Source organism: Drosophila erecta, unplaced genomic scaffold (assembly GCF_003286155.1).
Source record: "Drosophila erecta strain 14021-0224.00,06,07 unplaced genomic scaffold, DereRS2 tig00000000-arrow-pilon, whole genome shotgun sequence".
NCBI classification, from domain to species: Eukaryota; Metazoa; Arthropoda; class Insecta; order Diptera; family Drosophilidae; genus Drosophila; species Drosophila erecta.
Genome location: NW_020825194.1, coordinates 8,175,001 through 8,202,662, shown reverse-complemented (window position 1 = coordinate 8,202,662; position 27,662 = coordinate 8,175,001). Strand labels below are relative to the sequence as shown.

At 47.5% G+C, this 27,662-nt stretch overlaps 4 protein-coding genes and 1 non-coding gene across 10 annotated transcripts in view; 3 read left to right on the top strand and 2 right to left on the bottom strand.

Moving 5' to 3' along the window:
- Positions 1–2,276, bottom strand: LOC6554948 (phenylalanine--tRNA ligase beta subunit). Its single transcript, XM_001981982.3, has 5 exons — positions 2,060–2,276; positions 1,930–1,985; positions 1,711–1,868; positions 306–1,651; positions 1–248 (listed from the first exon to the last, which is right to left on the bottom strand). Exons 1-5 carry the CDS (start codon positions 2,115–2,117, stop codon positions 97–99), a joined length of 1,770 nt encoding a protein of 589 aa, XP_001982018.1. The 5' UTR covers positions 2,118–2,276; the 3' UTR covers positions 1–96.
- Positions 2,277–2,458: 182 nt separating this feature from the next.
- LOC6554947 (myosin heavy chain 95F) lies at positions 2,459–20,660 on the bottom strand. 6 transcript variants are annotated; one of them, XM_026982432.1, is made up of 18 exons: positions 20,334–20,660; positions 8,615–8,809; positions 7,911–7,984; positions 7,722–7,851; positions 7,495–7,656; positions 7,172–7,434; positions 6,704–7,110; positions 5,892–6,636; positions 5,405–5,837; positions 5,098–5,339; positions 4,822–5,042; positions 4,532–4,762; positions 4,196–4,240; positions 3,974–4,018; positions 3,572–3,692; positions 3,394–3,511; positions 3,234–3,335; positions 2,463–3,177 (listed from the first exon to the last, which is right to left on the bottom strand). In XM_026982432.1, exons 2-18 carry the CDS (start codon positions 8,799–8,801, stop codon positions 2,900–2,902), a joined length of 3,804 nt encoding a protein of 1,267 aa, XP_026838233.1. In that variant the 5' UTR covers positions 8,802–8,809; positions 20,334–20,660; the 3' UTR covers positions 2,463–2,899. The 6 variants fall into 6 exon arrangements, with proteins under 6 accessions (XP_015009288.1, XP_001982017.1, XP_026838233.1 ...); XM_015153805.2 differs by lacking the exon at positions 20,334–20,660 and adding an exon at positions 12,496–13,101; XM_015153803.2 differs by lacking the exon at positions 20,334–20,660 and adding an exon at positions 8,936–9,080.
- Trnal-uaa lies at positions 14,660–14,743 on the top strand. Its single transcript has one exon. It is a non-coding gene; the product is annotated as a tRNA-Leu (tRNA).
- Positions 20,661–22,177: 1,517 nt separating the features above from the next.
- Positions 22,178–25,270, top strand: LOC6554945 (organic cation transporter-like protein). Its single transcript, XM_001981980.3, has one exon. It carries the CDS (start codon positions 22,665–22,667, stop codon positions 24,369–24,371), a length of 1,707 nt encoding a protein of 568 aa, XP_001982016.1. The 5' UTR covers positions 22,178–22,664; the 3' UTR covers positions 24,372–25,270.
- A 164-nt stretch (positions 25,271–25,434) lies between these two features.
- The window catches only part of LOC6554944 (organic cation transporter protein), a 2,561-nt gene continuing 333 nt past the window's right edge, over positions 25,435–27,662 (top strand). Inside the window, exon 1 of the mRNA XM_001981979.3 lies at positions 25,435–27,662. This exon is cut by the window's right edge and continues 333 nt beyond it. Coding sequence (XP_001982015.1) covers positions 26,146–27,662 — 1,517 coding nt within the window. The 5' untranslated portion in view covers positions 25,435–26,145.

Genomic DNA, 27,662 nt, shown 5'->3' with positions numbered 1-27,662 from the left:
TTGATTTAAAATGGTTTGGGATTGCTTTTATTTAATTTATTTGTGATCATTCATTTGTGAAATTTTAGACAATGTTGAACATTTTGTATCAATCTTTTAGACGAAGGGCTCAATGGTGAACTCTACCGCCGAACAGGGCGTGGTTAGCTCGAAGGCCTGCAGCACTGTGGGATGCAAAACACCGATCTTGCCGATGACAACACCGTCGTACATGACATTAGCACAGCGACCGGGGAAGTAGCTGGGATCTGAAATCGAGTGGAACATGGGTAACTTAGGATATCAAGAACTTTTCGGCCACTTACCTTCGGTAGCTTGAAGGTAATATCCCTTGGTCCCGCTGGCCGTTTTCCAGGGCACAGAGAGCAGTTGCATCACGCGATCTAGCAGGCCGTGAACTACCTCGAAGCCTGCGGTCTTGTTGCAGTTTACGGCACACAACCTTCGCTCATTGCGGGCACCCACTTCCGTGCTGTCATCGGCAACCACCACGTCGCTGATCTCGAAGAGCTTCAGGGGCAGCGGCATCTTGCGGTTGGCCACCAGAGTCTTGAGGAGACCGGGCAATAGGGTCGTGCGCACTACTTGGAATTCCAGGGTCTTGGGATTGCCTATGTGCACGGCCGGCAGGGCTTCGATGTTCTTGTTCAGCTTGCGTCCAATGTCATCCCGAGAGCAGAGCGTAAAGGTCAGCGCCTCGGTGAAGCCCGCCTGGGCCACCTGTTCGCGCAGTTGTTCGGTCAGTTTGTTCAGTGGGAATTGCTTGGCTATTTGCATGAATGCAGGCAGGGACTTCTTGATGTTGTTGTAGCCATAGGCAATAGCCACGTCCTCGTAGATGTCGCACGCGTGGATCACGTCGTGTCGCGTGGGTGGGATCTTAACCACCAGCGAGTCGCCATCCACCTTGGCCGCCAGATACATGCGCGTCAGCATATCTGCGAGCTTTTCCGCCGGCTCATCGATGCCAATATAGGAATTAGCTCGCTTGACAGATATCCGCTCCTCGCGCACCGCCAGTTCCGGATAAGAGATCGCATTGCCATCGGGTTGCACCACATCGCACGGCTCCACGGTAAACTTCTGGGCGCAGTGCTCGGAGAAGAGGCATACGATGGTGTCCAGCACCACCTTTGCCTTCGTTCTATCTGTGGCCGTGCACTCGATGAACACGTTCTTGGTCTTCAGCGAGATCTTGGAATGATCACCGTTGATTATGGGCGGCAGCGAGAGCACCACACGGTTGGCATCGTAGATCACTGGATAAACCGGTGATTCCCGAATGATTGGCAGATATTGCTTCAGCTGCGCATGCGTGGAATAAAAGTCCATGAGTTCGCTGCCAGTCATCTCCTTGGTTTGGTTAAGTGGCTTGAACCTGATTTGGTCCGGCGCCAGAGCCTCGTAACTGAAGGGTCCCTGTATGGTGTCCAGATCGTGGGTTCCAATGGCCACCAGCGTACGCTTGCGGCAGATGTTCTGGTGCAGCTTGTCCTGCAGATCGATGAAGCTGTTGTACGAGGCCGGCGTAAAAGTCACGTTCCGTAGTACAGCGGCCACGGCGTACGGACGGATCTGGGCCGTCGAAGGGTCAATCTTCAGCACCTGCCTCTTGGCCGGCTCCACAAACTGGAACTTGGGGGGCTTTAGTCTGAAAGGGTAGAGTTCTGTATGGTGCACATTGATGACAGGACGACGTTTCGAACTCACTTTCCCTGGAACACCAGCAGACCCGTGACCAGACCCTCCAAACAGAGCAAATCATACCGGTTGGCGGGTATGTCGATTCTGTAGATGATCTCCTCGCTGGCATTGGCCGCCGCTGCCACATCGCCTTGTTCCTTGGTCAGCATCTGCTTCTCCGTGGTCTGTGGGGAATTTCAGGCGGTTTCAGTATGTGTGTACTCTTTATTAATAGACACCACCTACCACTTCGTCCAGCTCCAGTCCGAAGGCAAAGCACAGTTCCTGGAACTCATCATCGGCTACGGGAAAGGGGTAAACATTAGGGAGCTCCAAGCGATGAAAACGTGATTACACGTGGACTCTTCAAACTCACTGTAAGTCTTGCCGAGCGCCTCGAAGAGCAGATCCCGTTTAACTCCAATGGTGGGCATACTGAATGAATCACCTGTTAATCTTGAGCTGACTTTGAACACAGATAAATGAGCTAAAATACAAATTGGCTTATTCAGACCGGTGCCAGTGTTGCCAACTAGTGGTGAGCGTATTTTAATGTACTATCGCATGGCCGATTTTTTGATGGTCACTCTGAACTTACTGTACTGAAGGGTCACACTCGTCTTTAAAAATAGCTAGTGCACACTGGTGCTTTAAGTACTCGAGCAACACTAAATAAAGCGACCCATTCACACTGAGCTGAGGGTTAGTTATTTTGAGTTCCGGTTAAGTTTGAAGTTGGTTTACGCTCCGATTTCATATTTGATTTTGATTCAAATTATTCACTTCAAATATTTATTTTTAAAATACTGTAAAATATATATTCAATTATGTAAATACATCGCAGTGAACTAAATACACAATTTAAATAGTAATTAGTTAAATACTAAATACAACTTGCCGTTTCCTTTTACATCATAAGATTCACTTAATTAAAGATATATATTTGTATAGCTAAGTGTATAAGGCCCCCAAAAAACAGTCCGGGCGCGCACAAAATGATTGGGCAAATGGGATCGGAATCCAAATTAAAATTTTCACATTTCTAATCGAAGAGTGTTATATTTACTAAAAATGTTTTATGGACGTGGTCGCTTTCAGTAAAATTTGACTGACAAAAACCTATTTTCGAGTTTCGTTAGTTACCAATTTTGACCCATTGACCACCGGAACGGCAACGTATTTGATTAATGCAGTGCCTTTTTATTGTATTGGGGGTCTACTGTTGTTTCTGCATTGCGGCAGCTGGCCCATTCGGCTTGGCACCCAAATTCTTATAGGCTTTGCCGCCATTACGCTCCCACTCGCGGTTGAACTCGTGCTCCAGGATCTCGGCGCCGCGCTTGCGTGTCAAACCCGTCTCCTCCAGACTGAGCTCGCACATCTGCATGTCGTCCGTTCCGGCCACAAGTAGAATTGGCGGCTTGTCCGCATGCAGTTCCATCTGGCGAGCGATCCACTGGCCATCAAAGTGGGCATACCACAGACCGCGCTTGGCTGCAAAGGGATTTATCAATATATTTCATAATTATATAGTCTGGAAGAACACTTACTGTTGTCCGGCGCATTGGCCCGCATGAAGGGAATCCGGAAGTAGCGATGCTGGGCGGTCACAATCTCCTGGATTGGCTGAACCAAAGGCGGCTGCTTGAAGGCTGCAATTGATATGGTATATAGTACTATACAATAACTATTTCTGTGCTTTTTACTTACCAGCTTCCATGACGCTGCGTGGGGCACGCTCGTTTTCATCCATGGTGGTGCGCTTGCGGTTCTTTGCCTTCCAGGCGTGGTACACCTTCAAGCGGCGATGGAACTCCTGACGGCAGGCCTGCAAAATCATGGGTTTGTTTGCTAAGCTTTCAAAATAATAATATATATAAAGGCTCACCTCCAGCAGCTCAATATCACAGGACGTGTTTATAGCATCACGCAGCTCCGAGTACTTCCACTTGGACAAGTCGTACTTCTGCTTACCCAGCGCCTGCTGTTGGGCGCGAACATTTTCCGATCTGCCACAGGAATAGCAATAGCAATTAGCATAATTTTAGGTAAATACTTTTACATAGATATGTATATCAGCGCAAGCAAACAAAGTGAGTCATTGATGGCATCAAATGTTCATAGTGACAGGATAAATAGGAGAATCGTAAGTTAACAACTAAAAGCCAATGGGAGTTTGCTAGTAGTAGTAGATGCTACAGATGATTTGGATTAGTGGGCACGAGCTCATTACTTTAGGTGTTAGTAATTTAGTTAGTATGAAATGATTTCAAAACCAGCACCAACTCACTTATTCAAGTACCGCGAAGCAATGTTTGACACAACTTGTGAAAAACTTTTTCAAAAATATACAGAAAGTAAAGAAGTTAAAGTAGTAAAGAATCGTTGGTTGATTTGTTTTTTTTTTTTTGTATGGTAGTCATTATCCAATTAGTGTTTTTGGGAAAGCAAGAAAAGATTGACAAAATTTACAAGAGTGGTAGACATAGGTAATTCATAAAGCGTGCTATACCTGATCAACTTGTTGGAACCCATGGGAGACGCGTCATTGACACCACTGTGTTGTGTTCGTTGGGTTGGATTGGGTGGTTGGGTGGTGGTGTTTGGTTGTGGAAAGTGTGGAGTGGATTCCGTGTGGGGGAAAAGGAAAAAGTTGGTGAGTTTTATAATATAATTAATATATACAATATAAATTGATAACCTAACAGGCCAAATCTGATACTTATCCAATATTTCAACAGACAAATTATCATTTTTGCAAGATCCCGTTTAGGAATACAATATAGACATTACCCAATTATTTCTGGCCTTGTAACTTGTATTAGGTTTTGACCATATAATCACATACTTGCGGATAACTGGTGGACTGTCCTCCACCTGGCCGTTGGTCTCGTTGGCCAAACGCAGGGCCAACTCGTGATCGCGGCGTTCCTGTTCGAGCTGCTGCCGGTACTTGGCATCATCCTTGGCCTCCTTCTCCAGCTGCTCCTGCAGCGCCAAGGCGGCACGCCTATCCTCCTCCTCTTGGCGCAGGCGCTGAGCTTCCGCGGCCTTTCGCCGAGTTTCCATCTCCGCTTTGCTGTGGATTTCGGATGGGAAGCTAGTTCAGAATTCAAACTCATAAAAACTAATACGTACAGTCGCTTGTTTTCGATTTCCTCGCGCTGGCGCTGCTCCTCCGCCTCCTTGGCGGCGCGTTCGGCCTCCAGGGCCTCTTGGATCTTGCGCAGACGCTCCTGCTCCTCGGCCTGTTGCTGCTCCTTAAGCTTGGTGTTCAGATCAACTGTTAGCTTGTTCATATTGGCCATGACCACGGTGTACATCGAGTCCATTTCCCGTTGGGTAATGCGTGGGTTCATCTGTTTCGGATTAAGTATCAGTAAAGGACTGGAAGTGGCATTTACCAAGACTTACCTTGATTTTGTTAATGGCATCATCGATCTGCCTGTAGATATCGTTTACCCCGCTAATGATCTCATCGCGACCCATTTTCAGGCCACTGGCTATTTCGATTGTCTTTAAAGTGTTGGTCCGGATCTTGTTGATCTTGCCAATTCCCTGGTAGCGCGGCCTATGCTGCTTGCGAGCCAGGAAACCACGGGCAATACGCTGGGCTATTAGAACACACTTGTTGCGGTAGATGATCCGATTGCGCACTAGGGTAGAGAAACAAGGAACATTACACGAAAGGCCATATAAAATGGCTTGGTGGACTACTTACGCTTGATCACGCAGAGAGCTCCCAGAGCGGACTTGACCCAACGCGATCGAATCAGCCACTTCTTGACCTTGGCCACAATGGCCAACATGTTCTCCGGATCAGAGCGCATGATGCGGTCAAACTCCACGAATTTGCCCGGCCGGAAGAAGACCTTGGTGATGCCGAACTTGAAGTCCTTGGCGCTCAGATTGAGGGACTGGAACATGGCTTCGCAGAAGGTGCGAGCTGGCAATGAAACGAGCTCCGGCGGCAGCACCGATTTGTACATGCTGTAGAGATCGGCAAAGAGAACACGCGATGGATAACCGTGCTCCATGAGTTCCAGCACCGAAATGGTGCCCGAGCACTTGAGTTGGGCCAGCGCCAGGCTACCCTCAAACTGTCGGTCGATCATCTTGCTGTTGGGCTTGATGCAGCGTATAAAGTTGGTGCCCTAAAAGGTGACATCATTAAGTTTCGGTTTCTGTTAGTCCATCGAATTACTTACGTTCTGCTCCAGTTTCTCCATTAGCTCGCCCAGCTGAGTCTTGAACTTGGATCCCACGGATATGAAGTTGAGCTTTCCACGAACCGAAGTACTACTTCCCGAGGGGAAGAGGGTCTGCAGCAGGGGATTATCGCACTCCTGGACCAAACCCTCCAGCGAGGCATGCAGGGCATCGTTGTTCTTCTCAATGAACTGTTCCGTGTTGTAGCACACAGCTCCGGCAAAGTGGCGCACCAAGAAGCCCTCCTCATCCCGCAGAGTGCGGTGGGCCTTCAGTCGCGAGGATCTCGGCAGACCCAGGCGGTAGTGATTCGCCCAGGACTTGTGCACCTCGGCGGTGAAGTGCGAGTACGAGGGCTTCGGCAGCTTGGACTCCTCGTCGAGCAGCGTGAAGATGCCATTCGACTTGGCCTCGATCAGCTCGATGATGTCCTGGTTATCCGTGAAAGTGATCTCGGGCACATTGAGCCCTTCGCGTTTGTACAGCTCCTGCTCGTTTTTCAGTATATTATCGTTGAAGAACTTTTGCAACTTCTCATTGCAGTAGTTGATGCAGAACTGCTCGAAGGAGTTCACCGTAAAGTACTCAAAGCCAGCGATATCGAGTACGCCGATGTAAAAGTTTGAAGCCTGGAAGGGAATGCTCTGGTTGATCAGGCCCACGATGCGGTCGAACAGTCGACTATAGATGGCCTTGGCCAGGGCATCCCGAGCATTGCTTGCCTCGTAGATCTTTAGAGGAACCCTGCAAGAGTGATGGTTTTGTTAGTCATCAATCGATTACCATAGATCCCTGTAATACTGATCCTTACATGATAACCGTGCCCTTGAAGCCGCCTCCCTTGCTCTGCATCACTCGGGACACCAAAGCGGTGCGCAGCTCTGTTTGATCCACACCCAGCAGCCCACTGGTGATAGTCAGCGACTGCTCCGAGGCCTCCGACACCTGGCAGCCGCCGCGCACGTCATCGGGTATCTCTTCGAAAGCAATGTTGCCCAGGTGGAGCACAGCTGCCACCAGCGAATATATGTCTAGCTTCGCAGTATCCGAGAGTCCCAGGCGGCCCAGGGCCTTGTCCAGGTTGTGGAAGTGCTGGTAATCATCGATAATCGGATCCTTTAGCGGACCCTTCTGCTGGTGATTCTTCGACTTTTGTGAGCCCGGTATTAGCTGCTCCGTCTTGGCGTTGGCAAAGTACTGTGTGCAACCAGACAGATACTGGCAAAGAAAGGCAAACCGTGAAATAAGGAACGATGCAGTACGTAGGGGAAAGACCTACCCTATAATCATCTGGCTTGCCCAAGCTCAGCTTATCCCGCAGCTGCTGTGGAGCTCCGGCGAGGAGCATGTAGAAAACATGATAGTTTCGCTCCTCGGCGCTCTGCGTGCAGATGCGACTCTTCTCCAGCAAGTAGTGCGATATGTAACCACCGACCACCTGGCACTTGGCATCGTAGTGCACCTCAATGAACTTTCCAAATCGCGAGGAGTTGTTGTTTCTGGTTGTCTTGGCGTTACCAAAGGCCTCCAGCACGGGATTGGCTACGGGAGTATAATCACTAGGAGCTGCTCCTCAAGCATTCTCAGACATGAAACACTTACCATCCAGTATCTTGGTCTCTATGGGACCGGCACTGTCGTGTGAGTAGCACAGGTATTTGAGCAGGTATTTTGTGGACTCCGTCTTGCCGGCGCCCGACTCTCCGGACACAATGATCGACTGGGACAACTTGTACACTCGCATATCCCGTATGGCTTTATCCGCTGTGGGTTGATAATGCATTCGGTTACAAACTTCTTCAAGTTGTAGTAATATCAATTGCAGTTACCAATAGCAAAGACATGAGGAGGCAGTTCACCCAGGGAACGACCATTGTACTTCTTGATGGTATCGGGTGCGTAGAGCTCCTTGATCTCACGATACGGATTCACGGCAATCAGAATGTTGGCCACATATGTCTGCAATTCAAGTTCTTAGCACAGTTCCATTTTCGTTGGTTCTTATTTCGAGTACTCACGTAGATCTTGTCTTTGTAGTAACGTGTTTTCAAATTGTCCAGAAATGTGGCCTCGTTGAGCAGCATGAGTTCGCCTGCCACATAAAATCAACTGGGTTAGTAAAACGCTTGAAATTGTACGGGTTTTATGGCCCGAACCCCCCGACCACTTTCAGCCGCCTGTCTGCAGGGTTCGGAGGTCAGGTAAGCAAGCGTAGCTAACGATTACCCCAAACCAGAGTTAGGAAATACACAGCATTTCGCCAGACCTGTCCCATCCCATTGCCCTGAGTTTCTTTCACTCAATTTGAAGCTAATTCACTGAAAAATTTCGCTCTTGATATGCAGGTGGTATCTTTAATGTGAAAGCCATCTTATCGGGTTGCTAGATAAGATCGCTACCTGCTGCAGTTGAAAATGTTCCACATACCTCTGATATTAATTGAAGATCACTGACGTTCGCAACCTTTATCTTTACCCTACTAAACGCTTTTTTGTGGTTTCGCTTGCTAGACTCACGTAAATAGTTCTTGTGGTAAATGTCTCTGTAGAAGTTATGGTTTGAATGCTACCACCAATTCCAAGTGGAAGTGGAAAGTTCTTTTGCGATCGAGAGCAGTAGCTTTGGTTCGTTCTTTCACTTTCCTACGCAACTTATATAATAATTCGGGCTAGATAAGACTCCAATCCATGTCATCACATATTTCGCAAACTTGGATACTCACAGTTGTCGTCGTGATCCTGGGGTCCATCGCACGAGGAGTGGATGTCATCGAAGTGACACGTGCGCTTCGGATACTTCCGATCGGTGGGCGTGACCTCGAACTCCTTGGCGCCGATCTCGGTGATCCGACCCTGTATATAGCCCTCGGCGGCATCTCGCACCCACACCAGTTGGGTGTCCTCCAACATTTTGCGCACTGCAATAGGGAAGGAGAAGCAAACACTATTATAATACCGAATCAGGCAATATACAATTTCGAAGGTTTAGGTTCTAGGTACAAACGTATGGCGCGGACAATATCAATGCGAAAAATCTTATCTACCTCGCACTGCGAACAGAGGGAACCGAGAACTGCGATTCCGGCCAGGTACAACGCTCCACACTGGTCGAGTGCGGAAAGACAAGTGAGTGGAGTGGAGTGCAGCGATCGGCTGGCTGGAGAGATTTGTAGTGACTCCGGCGAGTCATTAGGGCTGCCACCGGTGCCGGTGTTTTATAGCCATTTTACCTGTGCCGTCCTCTCTGGCTCTCTCCGGCTCTCCCAATCTCTCTTCTGGGAACTAAGGCACTCGCAAACTGAGCCACTGTGGAGCTGAGGAACTGGTACTGGCACTGGCACTGGAACTGGCTCCCTGGCATATGGATACCATTGTTCTTTAACTGCTGTCGCTGTGGCAGTTTCTGTTTTTCGTCTGTCTCCGCTCATTTCGCCTTTCCTTTGTGTCTATTCGCTGGTTACCTTTCTTGGTCATGCACTGCCTTCTGACTCATGGGCGCTGTGTGAGTAGACCCGTTGATAAGCCCCGGCCACAGGCGTGGTCAGAATAATAGCAATTTTACAGATTTATTTTGAGATTACAGCACATTACATTCCTATTCAAACTGGATGATGGCACCCTTTTCTCTCCAGCTATGCAAATTTCCCTTCCCATGTAACAGACATTTGTACCTTATTTGCCCTACAAATTAGAGTCCTACAAAATATTATCAGTTTACTATTATCTACTCTATGAGTAGTTGCATCTATCCCTCTGCGCTCGGGTGTACGACCTTGTTGTGCGCTTTGCAAACACCTAGCAGCGTTTAGATGTATACGAAGGTATAAGAAAACCGCAAGCTCCCATTTAAAGTCGTGTAGCTCTGCAGATATATGTTGCTCTATATATGCATGTATCTGGTACCGATATCTGATTTCGGCAAGCGAGACAGTGACGTCGGAATTATTGTTTTGGCGAACGCGTCAAGGTGAAATCTATTTACTGAGCGCTCGCTAGGTTAATGGTGCCTGCCCTTTTCCCCGATCTCTTTCCCTAGTGCCGTGCATTCAGAGTTCCATGTCAGCTACCTAGCTACCTACATATGTATGTTATTATGGCGACAAAATGCTCTCGAATTTTGTTGGGGGAAACAATGGCTCTCAGTTCATCAAGATAAATTTGCCGCAAAGTGCTAAATTATTAAATGATTGTTAAGCCTCAGTTTGTTTTGCAAAATGAGTCAGTTTGGTCTGTGGGACTCTGCTGTGGTGAGAACCAAGCAGAGATCTGGAGACTACTATTCTATGGATGCTGAGATACTGGTTTTTGGTGAGTGGGAGTCTTGCCAATAGAATAGATCACTTGGGAAACGTTTAGCGTAGACAGATGTATGGAAAGCAGATGTGCATTATGGGAAAGTAATATCTTTTAATCTCTATAAAGTAATCTGCTTTTACCATTCACTTGTAAAATTAAATTTTACTGATTTTTCTGATTAGCCATTGGCTGAAGCACAATCAACTAACTAACTACATATAAATGATAATATATTCAATCCATTATATGCTGACTCATGTTAACTTTTGGTTCCGAAAGTTGCATTTCAATTATGTCACGACAAACACATTGCATTAACAACTAGTGAAGTCTTATCGACCCAGAATTTGTGTCTGTTCCATGTGAAGTGACTCATGTTGCTTCAGTTTTTCCCCCAATTATTTGGCTTAAGAAGCATTAGGGTGGCTATTAAATGAAACTTCAATCTCCTGCTGATACCAAAGTGTTGTAAACAATTTACGGGCTGCAATGTATCCATCATAATTAGCCCAGTTTGTGGCCAGAAAGAAAGCGGAGCTTAACCCCAGACATATGGTTGAAATCGCTTTATAATGTGCCCGGGCAAATTAACAACAATTACTCAGACAATTTAACATAATCTTGATTATGCACAGAGCAAAAAATAATGATTGGCAAGCCGATGGAGGAGGCGCTCTGCCACACACTGTTCCATATGCAAGACAGCCATACAGCCACCATCACGGCCACGTTGTCGCCTTCATCTCCTGGTCCTCCCCAGTCTGTGCTCCTCAGTCCACTGCCTTTCCATATGGCTGGGCCACTCGAATCTGCTGCGAGCATGGGATGGCGGCATAAATTACAAATTGCGCAAAAAACAAGCACACACAGAGCACAGAGCATGGAGCATGGAAAAAATGAAATAAAAAAGCGAGAAGTTGCCTAGGAACCAAGTGATGGAGGTCTGAAAGAAAAAAACAACCCAGCATTTGATGGCCGCTTATGGGGGGCAGAAGAACTGGCCCGGCTGCATTCTTGGCGACGACCAGGCATGGAAATTCAGGCTCCAGGTCCCCCGGGTTCGCACTCCTTTCACTGCACTTTCCGCAGTCTACACTTTATTTCTTGGCACATTTATTTATAAGTAAATGTTAAATATTTTATAATTTAGAAGAAATAGACCAATTTTTTGAGGGAACATTCACAGAAATAGCTGATTACAATAAGAAGAGCATGCTAACACAAATAAATCTTTAGTCTCCGATTGGTTTTAGGTGGGATTTTCTCCAAGTGCAGAGCAGGCAACCAAGTGTGGAAGCAACGAATGACTTGGTGGCGGAGGAAATGCTTCAAGGCGACATTGACAATGGACATGAGCAGAAGCGAAGGTGTGGAAAAAATCAAGAACATACAGCGCACTGAGGCCTCCAAAAGGCAGATGATGAACTTGAGGCGCACTGGAAGAACTGGAGAAACAGCCAAGTCATGCTCAAGAAGCTTATGAAATGTGAAGCCGGACAGACCAAACGAACCTTTTGTGCTCCTTAAATGATGAAGTGCAGCCTGACAGAGCCACCCAAATGGGCGACACCTGCTGCAGCTAACCGGCTTATTTGGTTTTGGCCAGGGCCCACCGTGCGTATACGTAATCCGAGCACATGCAATGACCCCACGACCCGCAAACCCCAAGCCCACATTGAAAACCAGGTCCGAATAGCAATTAGCCAGAAGCTAAGCCCGCAAAGCAGACGCCTCTGCGTGATTTTCTTGAAAGGAATAGAGAGTAGACAATGTTTACTTGCGAAAATTGAACGGAGTGGGCGCTGTTGGGTGTGATATCATCATGTTTACTCGGCCTCTTCCGTCGACAAAAAAAAGGAAAACATTGTTGCGTGCCAGCATTATATTATTGTAATTTTCTCCGCTTTTGGAAAACGTGCGCACAATTTTCCTGCTTGTTTCCATTACTTTTTGGCAGGGATTCGTCATTGTCTATTCTAAAATTAGTCAGAAGTTGCATAGTAACCACTGAAGTCACTAATCTGGTAAGATAGTGCAATAAAGTTCTGCACTTTCATATAAATTACATGGAATTTCCTAACACATTAATAGGGATTCAACTCCCTCAAATAAATTCAATTTTCGAATCAATTTAATTAACAATCAGTTGCACAAAGTAAATGCATTTTAATTTCGCTATCGCACGAATGTTTTAATGGTGACGATAGCCAATTAAGATTTACTCTAGATCACAAAAGAAATGCTTAAAAATACGCCACAGTCAGCGATAAGATTGTCTTGGCAATTAAGCCAAGTTAATTGAACTCACCCGTGCTGGCCGAGTGCACCGGATTGTTGTTGGCATAGAAATCCATTTCGGGGTCCCCAACTGCAGGCCAAACTCCTCAATAGGTTAATTGCAGTGCAATGCACTGGAGCAAAGACTTTGGCACTCAAAAAATGGGAATAAGGGAGTGCGAATAAGGGTGCTGGGTGAGTCACCACGGGGGTTGACTGTATGTGGCACCGTTTGGGATGCGAGTGAGTACTGAATACTGGTAACTAGTTTGCTGATTTCTAACTACCACAAATGCTGCACAGGCAGTGACAATTGATTTTCACTTTTCCGCTTTTCACTATCGATTAAACACTTTCCACTATAGCTGGCAAACTTTTGCCCATCCGCTGGATTATCCAATGAGATGCAGCTTTTCACTTTTAATTGAGTTTTCTCGATTAGTCTGTGGCCATTGCACAATTTATGCCAATTTCTGACCTACATTAAGAGGTAAACACAATGTTGGATCGAAAGCAGGCGCGTGTCGAGATATATCGTGTATATATAACTGGGAAGTCGCTTGCGATGCTGAACTTTTGACATCAAACGCAACTGTTATTGTTGCTGTTTTTGCCAAGAGGAGGAGAATGATGGTGATGATGATGATGCTGCCACAGCTGCTGCTGTTGCCGTGCAGTTTTCACCCAGTAACCGAGTTCTACGATTCGGGCAACCGCCCCGAAAAAAGAAACAAAAACCGATTGAGAATTATAAGAGGGCGACGGACACACGTGGCGTGACGACTGCAGCAAACTCGCGACATGCACTGCCGATTGCCGGATTCTGGGCAGGATGCCCCGCATGGAAGCTCGGGGTTGCTGCTCATCGCTTCTCTCCAGCATATCGTATCGTTTACGGCATTCGGCTTCGTTAGCTGCCAACTGCGCCGAATCCGCAATTACCGATGGCGTCGAGTGGGTGGCACAGTAATAATTCCAGCTGCGTGCCAGGCACATTTTATTATTCCCCACACTCAAAAGGGCTTTATTTGTTTGTGCCCCAATTCGGGAGCGGGACCAAACAATGGCACCCGTGGCACTTGCCTCAAGTGCGACGGAGTCATGGCAGCCGCTCCATGTTGCACCAGGAAGTCGCCTCGCGGCAATGCAGCGGCGTGAATAACAACTTCCGGATTTAACTACGCATACAGCAGGGGTCAAGCGAGTAGATCTTGAGATATGAACGCAATTTTCTGACTATTTTGGAATATTTTCACTAATAGTTTCGCTAATAGCTAACGATCCCAACTTAAAATAAGGTTTCCAGTGCTACACTGCAACATCTAAGTACGACTCTGGTGACCGCAGATGTATGAATAATTGTCATGTGTGCATAATTGAATATTGTTTCCATAGTCTTGGCTATCCCGCGCTGATTGTGTTTCACTCCAATTGGCAAACTGAGTTATTCACACGCAACAGCTGCTTGACTGGGGCATTCAACAGGGGGTGGAATGGGTGTTATGCTACATGGGTTAGGTTAAGAGCAAGCTTCAAAGCTCCTCGAATTCTGGTAAACAAAGCGATTAGGGTGGGAGCAACGAAACCAAATCCGAGATGGATAAGCGATTCGTATTCGCAAGATGCATCTGATAGCGGCATCACAAGAGCTTTTCCTACGAGCTTTCTAAAAAGCAAATGGGATGGGTTGGATAGAGCAGTTCAGCGGGCTGTGACGTAGCTGAAAAACCAGGGGGTTGCGATGGGTGGAGGAACTCAAGTCCATTGTTTGTCTATTTGCTGTTCTGTAATCGCTTGATCAATACCAACAAACGGAACGAAACGAAACGAAAAAGGCGAAACAAAGCGAAATAAGAGCACAAATTTGCAAAAAAAGCAATTATTCATGAGTGCAGCAAATCATTCTATAAATATATATGCCAATGGGTATAAATTATTACGGACGTAGGACAGTGTTTTCCAATTTCCAAGCAAGGATAATCAACAATGTTATTAAATAACTATAAGTAGACAATCTGAATAAACACTATGCAAACAAGCAGGTAAACAATGGTGTGCATGTACTGAACATTCAACATGCAAATTCTATATATAGGGGGGAAATATCCCTTTTCCCCTCGTTTATCCATCATTGAAAATGGCACTGGCTCCTGGGCAGTTCGCTCAAATAGCTCTTCTGTCGTCGATGCTGCACAGTCAGGTTGGCCGAGCGGTCTAAGGCGCCAGATTTAAGCTTTGGTTCTCGAGAGGGAGCGTGGGTTCGAACCCCACACCTGACAATGGTTACTCGCTTTTTTACGCACCTATTACTCGTGCCAGTTGAACTTTCCGAATATTACACGCTTACTTCTTAAAGTGCTTAGTGGAAACGGCCTGTCTTGCTGCAAACAGTATTTTACCACTAATGTATTACAAAATAGGGGTATTGATATGATATGCGGATGTAACACCACGTTTCTTGCCCTAAAAGGTGATGATAAGAAGTGCATACCTCGCATGTTGAAGTATGATTCACTTCCAATGAATAGCCTACCATATGAACTTTTAGGTTGATTCTGAAAACCATTTTTCCCTTTTACATTTCATATCGCAACTGCCCATTTGAAGTCCAAAATGGCTTCAAAAATCGTGTCATTCTGTGTGTAATGGAAACTGTTCTACCGTTGCGAGCGACGAGGTTCAGCTTCCGGTTTGGCCAAAAGAGCCGCAGCCGATGACCAAAACCGAAACCAAAACCAAATCCCTAGCCCAAGCACACAAAGCCAAAACAAACACAATAAATGACCGTTGTTGCCGTTGCCTTTGCTGAATAATTAATAATCATGTTCGTTATGCGCCTATTGTTTTGGCATGCGCTTTGTTATGCATTCTGTTGCATTGCGCAATGCTGCTTGGAAATGGTCAAATGAAAAGCAGTTAAGGAAATGCACTCGGGTTAAGGGCAAACTGTTGGCCAAAAGGGGTTGCCTATCGGTCTGAAATGGGAAAAGCTAGTAATTAATGGAAGCAACACAGGTTGTTTATTTAATTTGTCTCGCGGCGAAACTTTTAGAAATGTGAGAAGTAGATGATCTCTTGATTTAAATCAATTGATTTAGATGGGGAAATTTGTGGGGAAAATTATAAATAATTTGGGGAAACTGACGCAAGCGGTGGCAATTAAGTGTTGTGAGAAGATTTCAATTTGTAACCCCAAACGATTTGGATTTATTGAATCGCTATCAATTCCAACCATCTCAGTTTATGGATTTTCTTGCAGTTGGCATACAAAATGGAGAAACGCATTTGTTATCTAACCCATTGCCATATTTTCCGGTTCACTCTGCTGGGTGACCCATTTCTTTTAAGAGCCCTTTGGGACAGCATATTTGTGCCACTTCCCGACATAAACATAACCCGAAACAAAGAGTAGGAAAGCGAGAAGACGCAAAAATAATATTGCAAGCGAAACAATTGCCAACATTTCATAACGAGGAAACCAGCTCGTATGCCATTCTACCACGATGGAAAACCAAAACATTTCAGACACAAAGAAAATTAAAGCAAAGTCGAAACGAGACAGCGAACCACGAAAATTGTGTAATAATTGCGACACTTTCCTGGGTTACAACCCATGAACAACTGGAGGCAATTTGAGGCCAAAAGCGCTGAGAAAGAAGCTCAACTCGCAGCCCGTTAGCGAATCGTTCGGTTTTGTGTGGCTGAGCATATTTCATCGGAAAGCAATGAACATTGTTGGCCAGATTGGCATTGTTCAGCCAGAACCGATCTCCTATGATCCCAAAACCAGTTGCGTTCGCCATTCCGTCCAGTTCCTTGACCATCTTCCGATATCAATATCAAGTTCAACCAGTCAAGACGGCCTGCTCACGTGATCCAGGAGTCCAGGGAACCGGGTCCGCGAGGCGGAGGCACAGGGACGCACTAACGGTGCGACAGGTTCAGGTTCGGATTCGGATTCGCGATTGTGCAGCGCGGGGGCCACAGAACTCAGCAGTGCACTGGTCGCAAAACTTGCTAACTTTAGTCGTTTACTTAAGGAAGGAATTTGATCAGGAACCCACATTAAAAAGAGGTTCAGCTGAAATAATGGTGAGTGGGTGAGCCCAATCAAGTGTACATACATAATAATAAGTATCTACATTCTGAAGATGATAATGGAAAAATCAAATCGATGACAATCCATATTATTCCAGATTCAAGAAGCTGCCTTTCCCTAACTGTAGCGACTGCATGGATTTAGAAGCCATCGCTGGGCAACCAGTTGAACTTGTTTTGGCCGCAGATTTTGCAGCTGCCCGTGGCCACTACCAAATGGGATCAGAGTGATGAGTCACTCGGGCTAAATGCTCTAACTTGGCCCATCTGAATAGCCAAAAAAAGGGGGAAAATTGGTCGAAAAGCAATTACACTTGCAACAATAGAAGCTGCAGCTGTAAAATTTATGGCCCAAACGTCACAGGAACACCAGTTTGGTTCGCTCTACCGAAAGCGGGAAACGCAACGGCGACGGGGCCAGAGTTCACTGTACCGTAAAGCGTTGGCAAGCAAAACGCTGAGCATGCGCAAAAGTCACAACCGAAACAAGTTTTCGTAGCGTTTTGTTTTTCAATCTTTCGCCTGTTATTTGCCATCTCTGTCCGATTTTGTTTTTAATTTTGTTCGTATTTTAGTTCAGTTTTAAGTTTTTCGTGGCATGGCGGGGTAATGTGGGCATGCCCCACAAATGCCGAGTCGAGTGCTTTTGGTTGCAGTGCGGGTTCAACGACTTGGAATTGTTCAAAAACAAAAAATTCAAGCGGCGAGATGGGGGCTTATTTGAGGCGAAGAAATGACTGTCGATAGTTAAACGCCGAGCAAGTGGAACCAATTAATGCGGACCAGTCAAAAGAAATCCGAAAAAGCCGGAAAACTACCGACAATTGAAAAGCGCTTTTTTCTCCGTGAGCCAAACGGCAATTAACGCTGCTCGTTTCCTACGATTCGGAGATGCAATTAAAATGCAAATAGCAACCGCTGGCTGTCCAGACCCAGACCCAGACCCAGATCCGAATCCCATTTCCACTCCCATTCCCATTGCCATTGCCATTAACAAAGTCATTTTCAGACGTTGATGGATTTGTGTGACGACCCTATAACTCATTTTCCCTACACATGTTCACAGATTTTCCATATGGTGGCGACCTGCAAGTCGTTACTCTGCACTTGGCGGATATGTAAGCAAGGGGCCCATTTTTTAGGCTGCTCTCGTCACTTTGTTTATTTTGGGTCACATTTGGGGCTTTGTGTTAGCCAGCCAGCCTTTGTTTTTTTGGCGGCTTGTGTGTGTTCCCAAATATATGTTATCGCTTCACATTTAATCTTATCTCGGTTCTCAGCACAATTACCCGTTTGACGGTCGCCAGAAAAATACCAGGTAGATATAATTATTTTAGTCACTTTCCTTGTAAGGCGAACAATATAACCAAATTTATTGGCCACACAATCCCACAACTAGCCCATCGCAGAAAGTCGAGCCTCTTTCCCATACAAAAATTTAGCTATGCAAATCTATTTTCAGTCTCTTTGTTTTAAACGAATGCTAAATGATTAAAAAGTTATAAAAAGACTGCTAATCGTAATCAAACGAAAGTAACAGTTTATGTGATGATGTGATTATGGATTTTGAATTTAAATGTTACTGCAAATAAGGGAAGTAGTTTGTAACTTTGAAAACACACCAATCATTATCATCATAAATAATTCATAATGGATAAGTGGTTGAAGCTTAAGCTAGAAGTTATTTGTTTATTTAGGGTTTAAAAGCGAATACTATCTGTTTGAGTAGGTTCCTATCAGAGGTTCAACTGAATTCCGCACTATATAGTTAATATAGTTTGAATCGAAGTTGCTGTTCATGGCACGAAATATATTTTTGAACAGGAAATTGAAACGGCACTTTTCTTGCATATGCTGATCCAATATTTTGTAAGCACGTGTTGCGTTAGCCAAACAAAAAGAAAAAAGTACATGAATAAAACAAGAGGGCCATGTACATAAAAAATCCATCAACGAAGCCACGATAGAAGCAAATACATCTCGAATTATGCTAATCGACTATCAAAACAAAAGCTGCAATTAAACCACACACTCTGGCTGACTTTCACTGCGAATCTTTGAACAATCGTCGGCCGTTTCAGTGTTTCTCTTTTTGTATTATATGCAAATTGCTCTAACGCATCGCGAGTCCAACTCTTGGCCACTCCAGAAAGTGGATTTCCTCCGTCCGACGACTTTGTGCTACATTTCAGTATTCCCCGAACCGAGGTTCCAAATTATATGGGCAGCTGTCGGCGGTGACAATGGACGCCAGAGATGAGGATCGTGATCCTGCCGTCCTGCCTGTTAGCTGTGTGGCGCGTGTTGGGAATCGCTTGCCACCCGGCGAGGCGGAGGTCACGTCGGGTTGAAAGGGGGTTGAACGGGGCTTGAGTGACAGCCAACACAGGAGCAACAACAGGACTTCCTTCAGCGCACCGCAAAGGATCTCGAATTATGTGGAATTATATGCCCAACACGCAGAGTAAGAGCTCACCCTTGTGCGAAGATTAGGTGAAATGATACAGTGATACCTCAACCAAACTATATAATTTCTACTATAAAATATTGCAAAAGCACTTCCAGCTAAAGTGAAACCATTGTTTAATGACCAACTGTCTTGGATTGTGCCAGGCTAAAGGGAAAGCCAAATATGTAATAAATAATTCAGTTTTAGCACCCATATAAACGATCACGTTCGTTTATTGCCACCGATTCCCGTGAAAAAGGACCTACTTCTCACCCCCCAGAAAGGTAAATACCCAAATACCCTTGCCACATGAAAGGGCATCGACGAACCCGTTTAATTGGCTTTAAAGTGCTCACAATAGGATGGGCACGTCTGCAAACATGGACACGCATGCGCAGGAGCGGCGTCCACATCCCTGCTCCGCCAGCTCCAGCTCCAGCTCCTCCCCCATTTACCACATAAATAAACGAAATGTGCCTCGAATGGGGAATCAGACAGCCAGTCGATCGGGGAGAGCGACACTTGTGTCCCTGGTTGGGGGGACTCCAAGAAATGTTTGCTCATTTCCGCACTCAATTAAAATGGTCGGGACACAAATCTATCTTTCAGTTTGCTTCACAAACACAACAACAACAACAAGAACTAACGACGTTGACATGGGCCCCTGCCTATAAATAGAATGGTGTACATATGCACACAAGGAACATGGAACATGGTATATGCCATGTGGTTGTGGGTGCGGGATGTGGATGAGGATGCGTGGTAGGAGGACAGCTGTGGGAATTGCAGGAATGGTGGTGACATTTGCTGTTGCGACTGCGCACTCCTTTTGTTCGATTCCTGTTCTATAGAAAACTAATAATATTGGAGGGCAAACAAGTATAATACAATATGACTCATGCTTATACCCTGGAAATACTAAACTGTATACAAGGTGTTACGAATTTCGGTAAATACCAATTTGCCAAGTAACTACTTAGTGAAATATTAGAAAACCTGTTGTTAATGCACATTTGCTATATGGTAACTACCAACAAATGAAATGTTACGATTATGTGCGCTTTGGTTTCAAAGACGATGCCCAGTTGTAAGTGCTCATATGTAGGGTATAGTGGCTTCCGCGATTTCTAATCGATTTCTTGGTTGCACCACAGGCATGCACATATGTATGTATGTATGTATGTAGGTAACCGATTTTCGTGGACTAGAATGTGCCAATGTCAGGCGGAAGAGCGAAAAGCGCAAGTCAACAGAAAGTGGCACCAAATCCAAAGCCTTCACAGGTGAGGGCCGCTAATCCTCTAGAGATATGCGTCACTTACCTTAAGACTGCTGCAGATCCCTCCGTCGTGAGTTACTGGTAAACAACAACAACTATGTTTCCGGGGACGCACACACACACATTGATGAAGGCGCCGCACACTTGGAATCGATCTACACCGCGGATTTTGTTTGGTTAGAATTTGTTACTTGCAATTTATTCCGACGCGACACTGTTCCGAAAAGTTTGTAGCACTTGAAGTATTTTCAGCTGAGTGTTTGTTTGTTTATCTCGGTTTTAATAGTTTTGATTTAAAATCCAAGCGGCGATCAAATCGCGTGTCGTCGCGTTGGGTGATCGAGTCAAACTGAAGCCGCCTGTCAAAAATCAGCTGGGCGCTAGAGGTGGCACGAATGCCGATAGTTGTTAGTGCGCACAGTGCCTTCCAGTGTGACCGCAGTTCATTTTGGCGGTAATCCCAAACGTACGTTACTTTTCAAATCCATAACGGTTCGATTGTTATTCAAATTACTCGTTTGCGAATTTTTTGAATTTCACTCTAAGATTTGGCTTATCTGGTATTCTACACATTCTAAATATCCAGTTGCACATATAAAGCTCTTAACAAGATTATTTTAATTTTTTTAATTTAATTTTAATATTAATTATTGCCAGTAAGATGATAGTGCAGTTTTTGGTGCAATAAAAAGTTGCAAACGGAACTGGCCAAGTTTGATTGGAATGGGTGGGGAATGCGGCGTTATCAAGTGGTTCACTCTTTGCAACACCTGCATCAAGACTGGTCCAGAGTCTCTGTGGCTTATCCGACGGATTACTCAGTACTCATTACTATACTATAATTATTTCAGCAGAGCAAGCAGATTTGGCAACGTTTCAAAGTATGGAATTCGTTGGCTGCTTACGAGAGTGCGTTGTACGTAAGTTCAAAACATATGTTTGCTGCCTATATATTTTCAATTTGGCGACGTGTAGCAGGACCATTGGTTCCCACACAGCGCTTGTAATTTATTTAAAAGCAAACGAGGGGTTGTTTAGCCAGCAAAAGGCGAGGTGACTAATCACTTTCCTGTCCTTAACTTTACCAACTACCACCAACTGGATGCAGTCTGCGGATCAAATGTTCGCCTGCCTTTGTTGCAAGATTATACCTCGTCTAGGGATTTAGATAAATAAGACTGCTGCAAGAGGAGCCATTGTATCGTACGATTTGCCGCCTTTGATTTCCACTCTCTCAATGGATCAGCGCCCCGCCTATTAATTGAGCTCAATTAGGAGCGTCTTTATTGGACATTAATGGGCATGGGCATAGGGGTATATCGTTTTCACGTTGCAGCATTAGACTTTTAAGTTGGCATAACTTATAGATCCAGCTGCATTAGCATAGTATACCATAATACTATTATAGGTTTAAATTGCCCTGACCACTGAGTTCTTTAGTGATTAAACGGTGAGGGGTATCGCCTAGTCGCTACCCCAGCTGAAGCCATTTCTTCGTGTTTTTGCGAGGCCTGCTTAATTGTCTGCCGGAGCGCAGCTCAATTGGCAGTGAGAGAGAGACCTCCAGTGATCGTGATCGTGATCGGGATCGGGATCGCCCGATTGACGAACGACTTTCCAGTTTCCACTTATTTATACCTGGCTGCGAGCGGCTGTGCAAATGGAAGTGGGCAGGGGAGTTTCCAGTAAGTGGCCGGGGATCGGTGCAGTGTGCTACCAACACAACCAGGGTGGCCACTTCTCCACCTACACCTCAAGCGCCTGGAGTTGCGGTATCTGCCAGTGGCATGGGTACCTGGGCATTAGAGACCCGCTCTCCCGATTCCAGCGATTCCACGTCGCTTCCACTGAGAGTGCGCAGGCAGCCGGCGTTTGTTTGCCCATTCTTCCGTTCGCACACAGCCCAAACAGTCGGATATATCCGAGCACCAGAGAGGGTCGGATATATGGCCGCTTTTGTTGGCCCTGTCGGTGGGTTTGCTTCGGTTTGGGTGCTCAGTTCGGCTTCGTTGGCCTGAGGTGACGCATCTAGATAGCGGAGTGCCGGCTTCTTTCGCGAGGTAGCCTTGTTTCCACCGCGGACGCACTTCCTCTCCCTGGCCAGCATATTTTGGCAACACGTGTTGGCCGATAATTGCCGGAACCGGGTCGCTGAATTCTCTCTCTTTCTCTGGGGAGCAAGGTACACGTCAACGGAGCAAGAGAGTCCACTGTATTTCTCGGAACCTGCAAGTGCGTCGACATCACGAGATTGTGCCAAAAAAGCATAGCTCTCCCGATTTTGTGATTCATTGTACCGGCGCCACTCGACGAAGACAGCTGCGCGAGCGGCATCTAACATTCGCATTCGTGGACTCTGGACAAAAGTATCGCCATGGGCTATGACGAGGCCATCGTCCACTTGGGGGACTTTGGACGCTACCAGAAGATCATCTACTTCCTCATCTGCCTCACATCCATTCCAGTGGCCTTTCACAAGCTGGCCGGGGTGTTCCTGCTGGCCAAGCCGGACTTCCGGTGCGCCCTGCCCTTCGAGAATGGCAGTAGCTACGAGTTGTCCCCCCACCTGTGGAACCTATCGTACCCGCAGAACGAACGGTGCTCCTACTACGACGTGGACTACACAGCGGAGTACCTGAATGGCAGCATTCCGCGGAGCAGCAACGACACCAAGAGCTGTTCGCGCTATGTGTACGATCAGAGCAAGTACCTCAACAGTGCCGTGACCGAGTGGAATCTGGTTTGTGGCAGGGATTTCATGGCCGCCACCAGCGATTCGCTCTTCATGCTGGGCGTGCTCCTGGGCAGCATTGTGTTTGGCCAACTGAGCGATAAGTACGGTAGAAAGCCCATCCTCTTCGCCTCGCTGGTCATCCAGGTGCTGTTCGGCGTTCTGGCTGGAGTGGCACCGGAATATTTCACCTACACGTTCGCCAGACTGATGGTGGGCGCCACCACTTCCGGTGTCTTCCTGGTGGCCTATGTGGTGGCCATGGAAATGGTGGGTCCGGACAAGCGCCTGTACGCCGGCATCTTTGTTATGATGTTCTTCTCCGTGGGATTCATGCTGACGGCAGTCTTCGCCTACTTCTTCCACGACTGGCGCTGGCTGCAGATTGCTCTAACCCTACCCGGACTCATCTTCATGTTCTACTACTGGATCATTCCGGAGTCCGCCCGCTGGCTGCTGTCGAAGGGACGCAAGGAGTGCGCCATCGCCAACATGCAGAAGGCGGCGCGATTCAACAAGGTGGAGATCAGCGATGAGGCATTGGGTGAGCTGCTCGATGAGGGTGAAAACTCCGAGGAGAAGGCCAAGCAGAAGCTGGAGGATCCGGAGCAGGACGCGGGACCGCCGCCCTCCGTGTGGGATCTCTTCTGCTACCCCAATCTCCGCCGCAAGACGCTGCTCATCTTCCTGGACTGGCTGGTGACCAGTGGCGTGTACTATGGACTCTCCTGGAACACCAACAACCTGGGTGGCAATGTGCTGCTGAACTTTGTTATCTCGGGAGCCGTGGAGATCCCAGCCTATGTATTCCTGCTGCTAACCCTGAACCGCTGGGGCCGGCGATCCATCCTGTGCGGCTGCCTGGTGATGGCGGGTCTCAGTCTCCTGGCCACGGTCGTCGTTCCGGACAGCATGCACACCTTAATGATCGCGTGCGCCATGCTGGGCAAGCTGGCCATCACAGCGTCCTATGGCACCGTCTACATATTCTCCGCCGAGCAGTTCCCAACCGTGGTGCGAAATGTGGCTCTGGGCGCCGCCTCCATGGTGGCCCGCATCAGTGGCATGATGGCACCATTCCTCAACTTCCTGGCCACCATTTGGAAGCCACTGCCGCTGCTCATCTGCGGATCGCTCTCCCTGGCAGCCGGGTTGCTCTCTCTCCTGCTGCCGGAGACGCACAACCAGCCCATGCTGGAGACCATTGCGGATGGCGAGCGTTTTGGCAAGAAGACCAAGGGAGATGTCTACCTGGAAACGGGCCAAGAACTGAGGGCACCAGAGGCGCAGCCACTCAAGGGAACAGGCGAGGCAAATGGCTCAAGCATAGCCAATGGCCACAAGTACTAGAAAATCTCAGGGCCTGCACCTAAAAGTTTCCAGAACTTACAGAACCTACAGACTACAGACAGGGCAACTAGAATTCGGTCAGGCCAAAGGCAGGGCATTTATCTTTAAAAAAATAGACCAAGTATTATACAAATTCTGAAATCTCACACGTAACCAAAAAAGAAAAGACCAGACAACAAAATTGTACGTAAAAGAACATAACTCTTTAGCATTTAGCCGGGTAGTGAGGAGCGGTCTTATAAAGGGGGTTACGATTTCCGCAGATTAGGGGCGGTTTTCGCCCGGAAAATCAGCTGGAAAATGCCTCGTGCTGCTGCATAATTTATTCCCATGCCTATTTTTAACTTTAGTGTACTTACATCTAGTAGATGCTTTTGAAATAAACGTACTTTTTCAGAGATTAAAGACCCCTCCCCCTCCTCCTGCCTGACCCCTCGTAAACCCGGACGGAATGTCTGGCCTTTTCATTAGGAAATTTGAAACGTGTTTCCGCTGTGTTTATTTTCGTAATCGTTTCTTATCAGTCCCGAAAACACGAGACCCTCATTCGAAAAATGGACCCACTCCAAATCACGAGCTTGCCAAGTGCTTAGTTATAAACCCGATGATACGATGTTACGATGTATGTAGCAGCAGAAAGAACTCATATAGCTTGGAATGCGAATCATAATCGCATGATTTTTGGGGCCACCGCATAGTGTTGCATTATTCACATCTCGCGAGCACTTCAACCTTGATCTTCTCCTACGTGGCTGCTCGGAAAGTGGGTCTTCTATTTTTAGTGCACCATTTACGAGTGCATTGCCACATGTTCTGTCAGCTTTTCAATTAATAACTTAACCAGCCAGCCAGTGTTTTCGATAAGAACGGAAGTATTCGGCTTTAAGAGAGAGACGCCCCACTCGATTGGAAGAGCGGTCTTTGGAAGAGTGTTGTTATCTATGGGCATAGCCATATACTTATCAACGCACAGACGTGGTCGGAATATTTGGATATGCGCATTTTGCCCCTTTAAATTATCTCGAAATTCGAATTTTTTTTATGTTTTGTTCGTTCATTTGAAAAGTTTTATTAGCTTGAATTGCCCAGCATCGGCTTCCATGTTTGGCTGGCAGACAGCTTGGAATTCGGAATCGGTGAACTCTTTCTTGGGTCGGAAGATGTTCCTGGGCGCACTAATTGACATCGTGCGATGTCCAAATCAGTGAGGCAGCTGCCACTTCCCCGCCGCCTGGCAGACCGATTGCATCCCCGTTCTGAAACGGCAGTTATTGATTCCATTTAGAGGTTCCTAATGCGGATCGCTGATCAATAGATTGGCCACGGGGTTGAACGGCTCAGGCAGCGGAGAGCTGCGCCACCCAAACACACACGCACACATAGATTCGTACCGCTCACACAGACAGATAGGCGGGTGTTCTGGGTGCGAACGAACCCTCGATGCTCTTTGAGTTCTCAGTCTGAGACGGAGGCAGCTGGCGAGCGGTTGATCGCGCGCTCCAATTCAGTGCGAGATTCGCTGGACAGGGATTAGTCTGTGGTGCTGCAGAGTGCTGCTGTGGCAGCTGCTGGTGCAAGCAGGTACCGTCTTTCCAACCAGATTGTTGCACAACCGAACGGGTTCATCGGGCGTATACGCAACCAGACGCGTTAATAAATTGCGCATACGACGCGGTGCCGCGACCAGTGAACCGCCAGTCCGGTCAGTTATCGTACGACACTCGACGGTTGACAACGCCGAATTTCAGGCGTTACACGTCGCACAGCTAAGCCAATGGGCTACGACGACGTCATCACCCACCTGGGTGAATTCGGGCCGTATCAGAAGCGCATCTACTATCTTCTCTGCCTGCCGGCCATAGTGTGCGCCTTCCACAAGCTGGCCGGGGTGTTCCTGCTGGCCAAGCCCGACTTCCGATGCGCCCTGCCCTTCGAGAATGGCAGCACCTATGAACTGTCGCCCCACCTGTGGAACCTATCGTACCCGCAGAATGAGCGCTGCTCCTACTACGACGTGGACTACACGGCGGAGTACCTGAATGGCAGCATTCCACGGAGCAGCAACGACACCAAGAGCTGCACCAGCTACGTTTACGATCGGAGCAAGTACCTCAACAGTGCTGTGACCGAGTGGGACATGGTCTGCAGCCGAAGCCTGCTGAGTGCCACCAGTGATTCCCTGTTCATGCTGGGCGTGCTCCTGGGCAGCTTCATCTTTGGCCAGATGTCCGACAAGCTGGGACGCAAGCCCACCTTCTTCGCCTCGCTGGTGCTGCAGCTAATCTTCGGCGTTTTTGCCGCCGTGGCACCCGAGTACTTTAGCTACACGATTTCCCGCATGATTGTGGGCGCCACCACTTCGGGAGTCTTCCTGGTTGCCTATGTGATCGCCCTGGAGATGGTGGGCTCCTCGTATCGCCTCTTCGCTGGCGTGGCCATGCAGATGTTCTTCTCCGTGGGCTTTATGCTCACTGCTGGCTTTGCGTACTTCATCCACGACTGGCGTTGGCTGCAGGTCGCTCTGACCTTGCCGGGATTGCTCTTCCTGTGCTACTACTGGATCATTCCGGAGTCGGCGCGTTGGCTCCTGATGAAGGGTCGCAAGGATGAGGCCTTTGTGATCATCGAGAAGGCGGCCAAGGAGAACAAGGTGGAGGTGCCCAACGAAGTCTACGAGCAGCTGGTGGACGAGGTGGCCGAAAAAAAGAAGCAGGACGAGATGGCCGCATCCCAACCAGCGGCCACCGTGTTCGATCTCCTGCGCTATCCCAATCTTCGCCGGAAAACCCTGCTGATCTTCTTCGACTGGTTTGTGAACAGTGGCGTGTACTACGGCCTGTCGTGGAACACCAACAACCTCGGTGGAAACCAACTGGTTAACTTTGTAATCTCTGGTGCCGTGGAAATACCGGGTTATACGCTGCTCCTCTTCACTTTGAACCGTTGGGGTCGTCGCTCCATCCTGTGCGGCACCATGCTGGTGGCCGGGATCAGTCTGCTGGCCACCATCTTCGTGCCGAGCGACATGAACTGGCTGATCATCGCGTGCGCCATGATAGGAAAGCTGGCCATCACCTCGTCGTACGGCACCATCTACATCTTCTCGGCGGAGCAGTTCCCGACGGTGGTCAGGAATGTGGGTCTGGGCGCCTCCTCCATGGTAGCTCGCGTGGGTGGCATTCTGGCACCCTACCTGAAACTGCTGGGCGAGATCTGGCGACCGCTGCCGCTGATCATCTGCGGCGCTCTGTCCCTCACCGCCGGACTGCTGTCCCTGCTCCTGCCGGAGAC

Bases quoted from the DNA above. Each gene is read 5' to 3' on its own strand.
- LOC6554948 (XM_001981982.3), bottom strand. From the start codon at position 2,117: ATGCCCACCATTGGAGTTAAACGGGATCTGCTCTTCGAGGCGCTCGGC. The intron at 1,986-2,059 runs GTGAGTTTGAAG...CCTTTCCCGTAG, and splicing joins GGCGCTCGGCAAGACTTACA to CCGATGATGAGTTCCAGGAA. The intron at 1,869-1,929 runs GTAGGTGGTGTC...AATTCCCCACAG, and splicing joins GACTGGAGCTGGACGAAGTG to ACCACGGAGAAGCAGATGCT.
- LOC6554947 (XM_015153805.2), bottom strand. From the start codon at position 12,541: ATGGATTTCTATGCCAACAACAATCCGGTGCACTCGGCCAGCACGG. The intron at 7,985-8,614 runs GTGAGTATCCAA...TTTATGTGGCAG, and splicing joins CCAGGATCACGACGACAACT to GCGAACTCATGCTGCTCAAC. The intron at 4,241-4,531 runs GTATGTGATTAT...AACACAACACAG, and splicing joins AGTCCACCAGTTATCCGCAA to TGGTGTCAATGACGCGTCTC.
- LOC6554945 (XM_001981980.3), top strand. From the start codon at position 22,665: ATGGGCTATGACGAGGCCATCGTCCACTTGGGGGACTTTGGACGCTAC.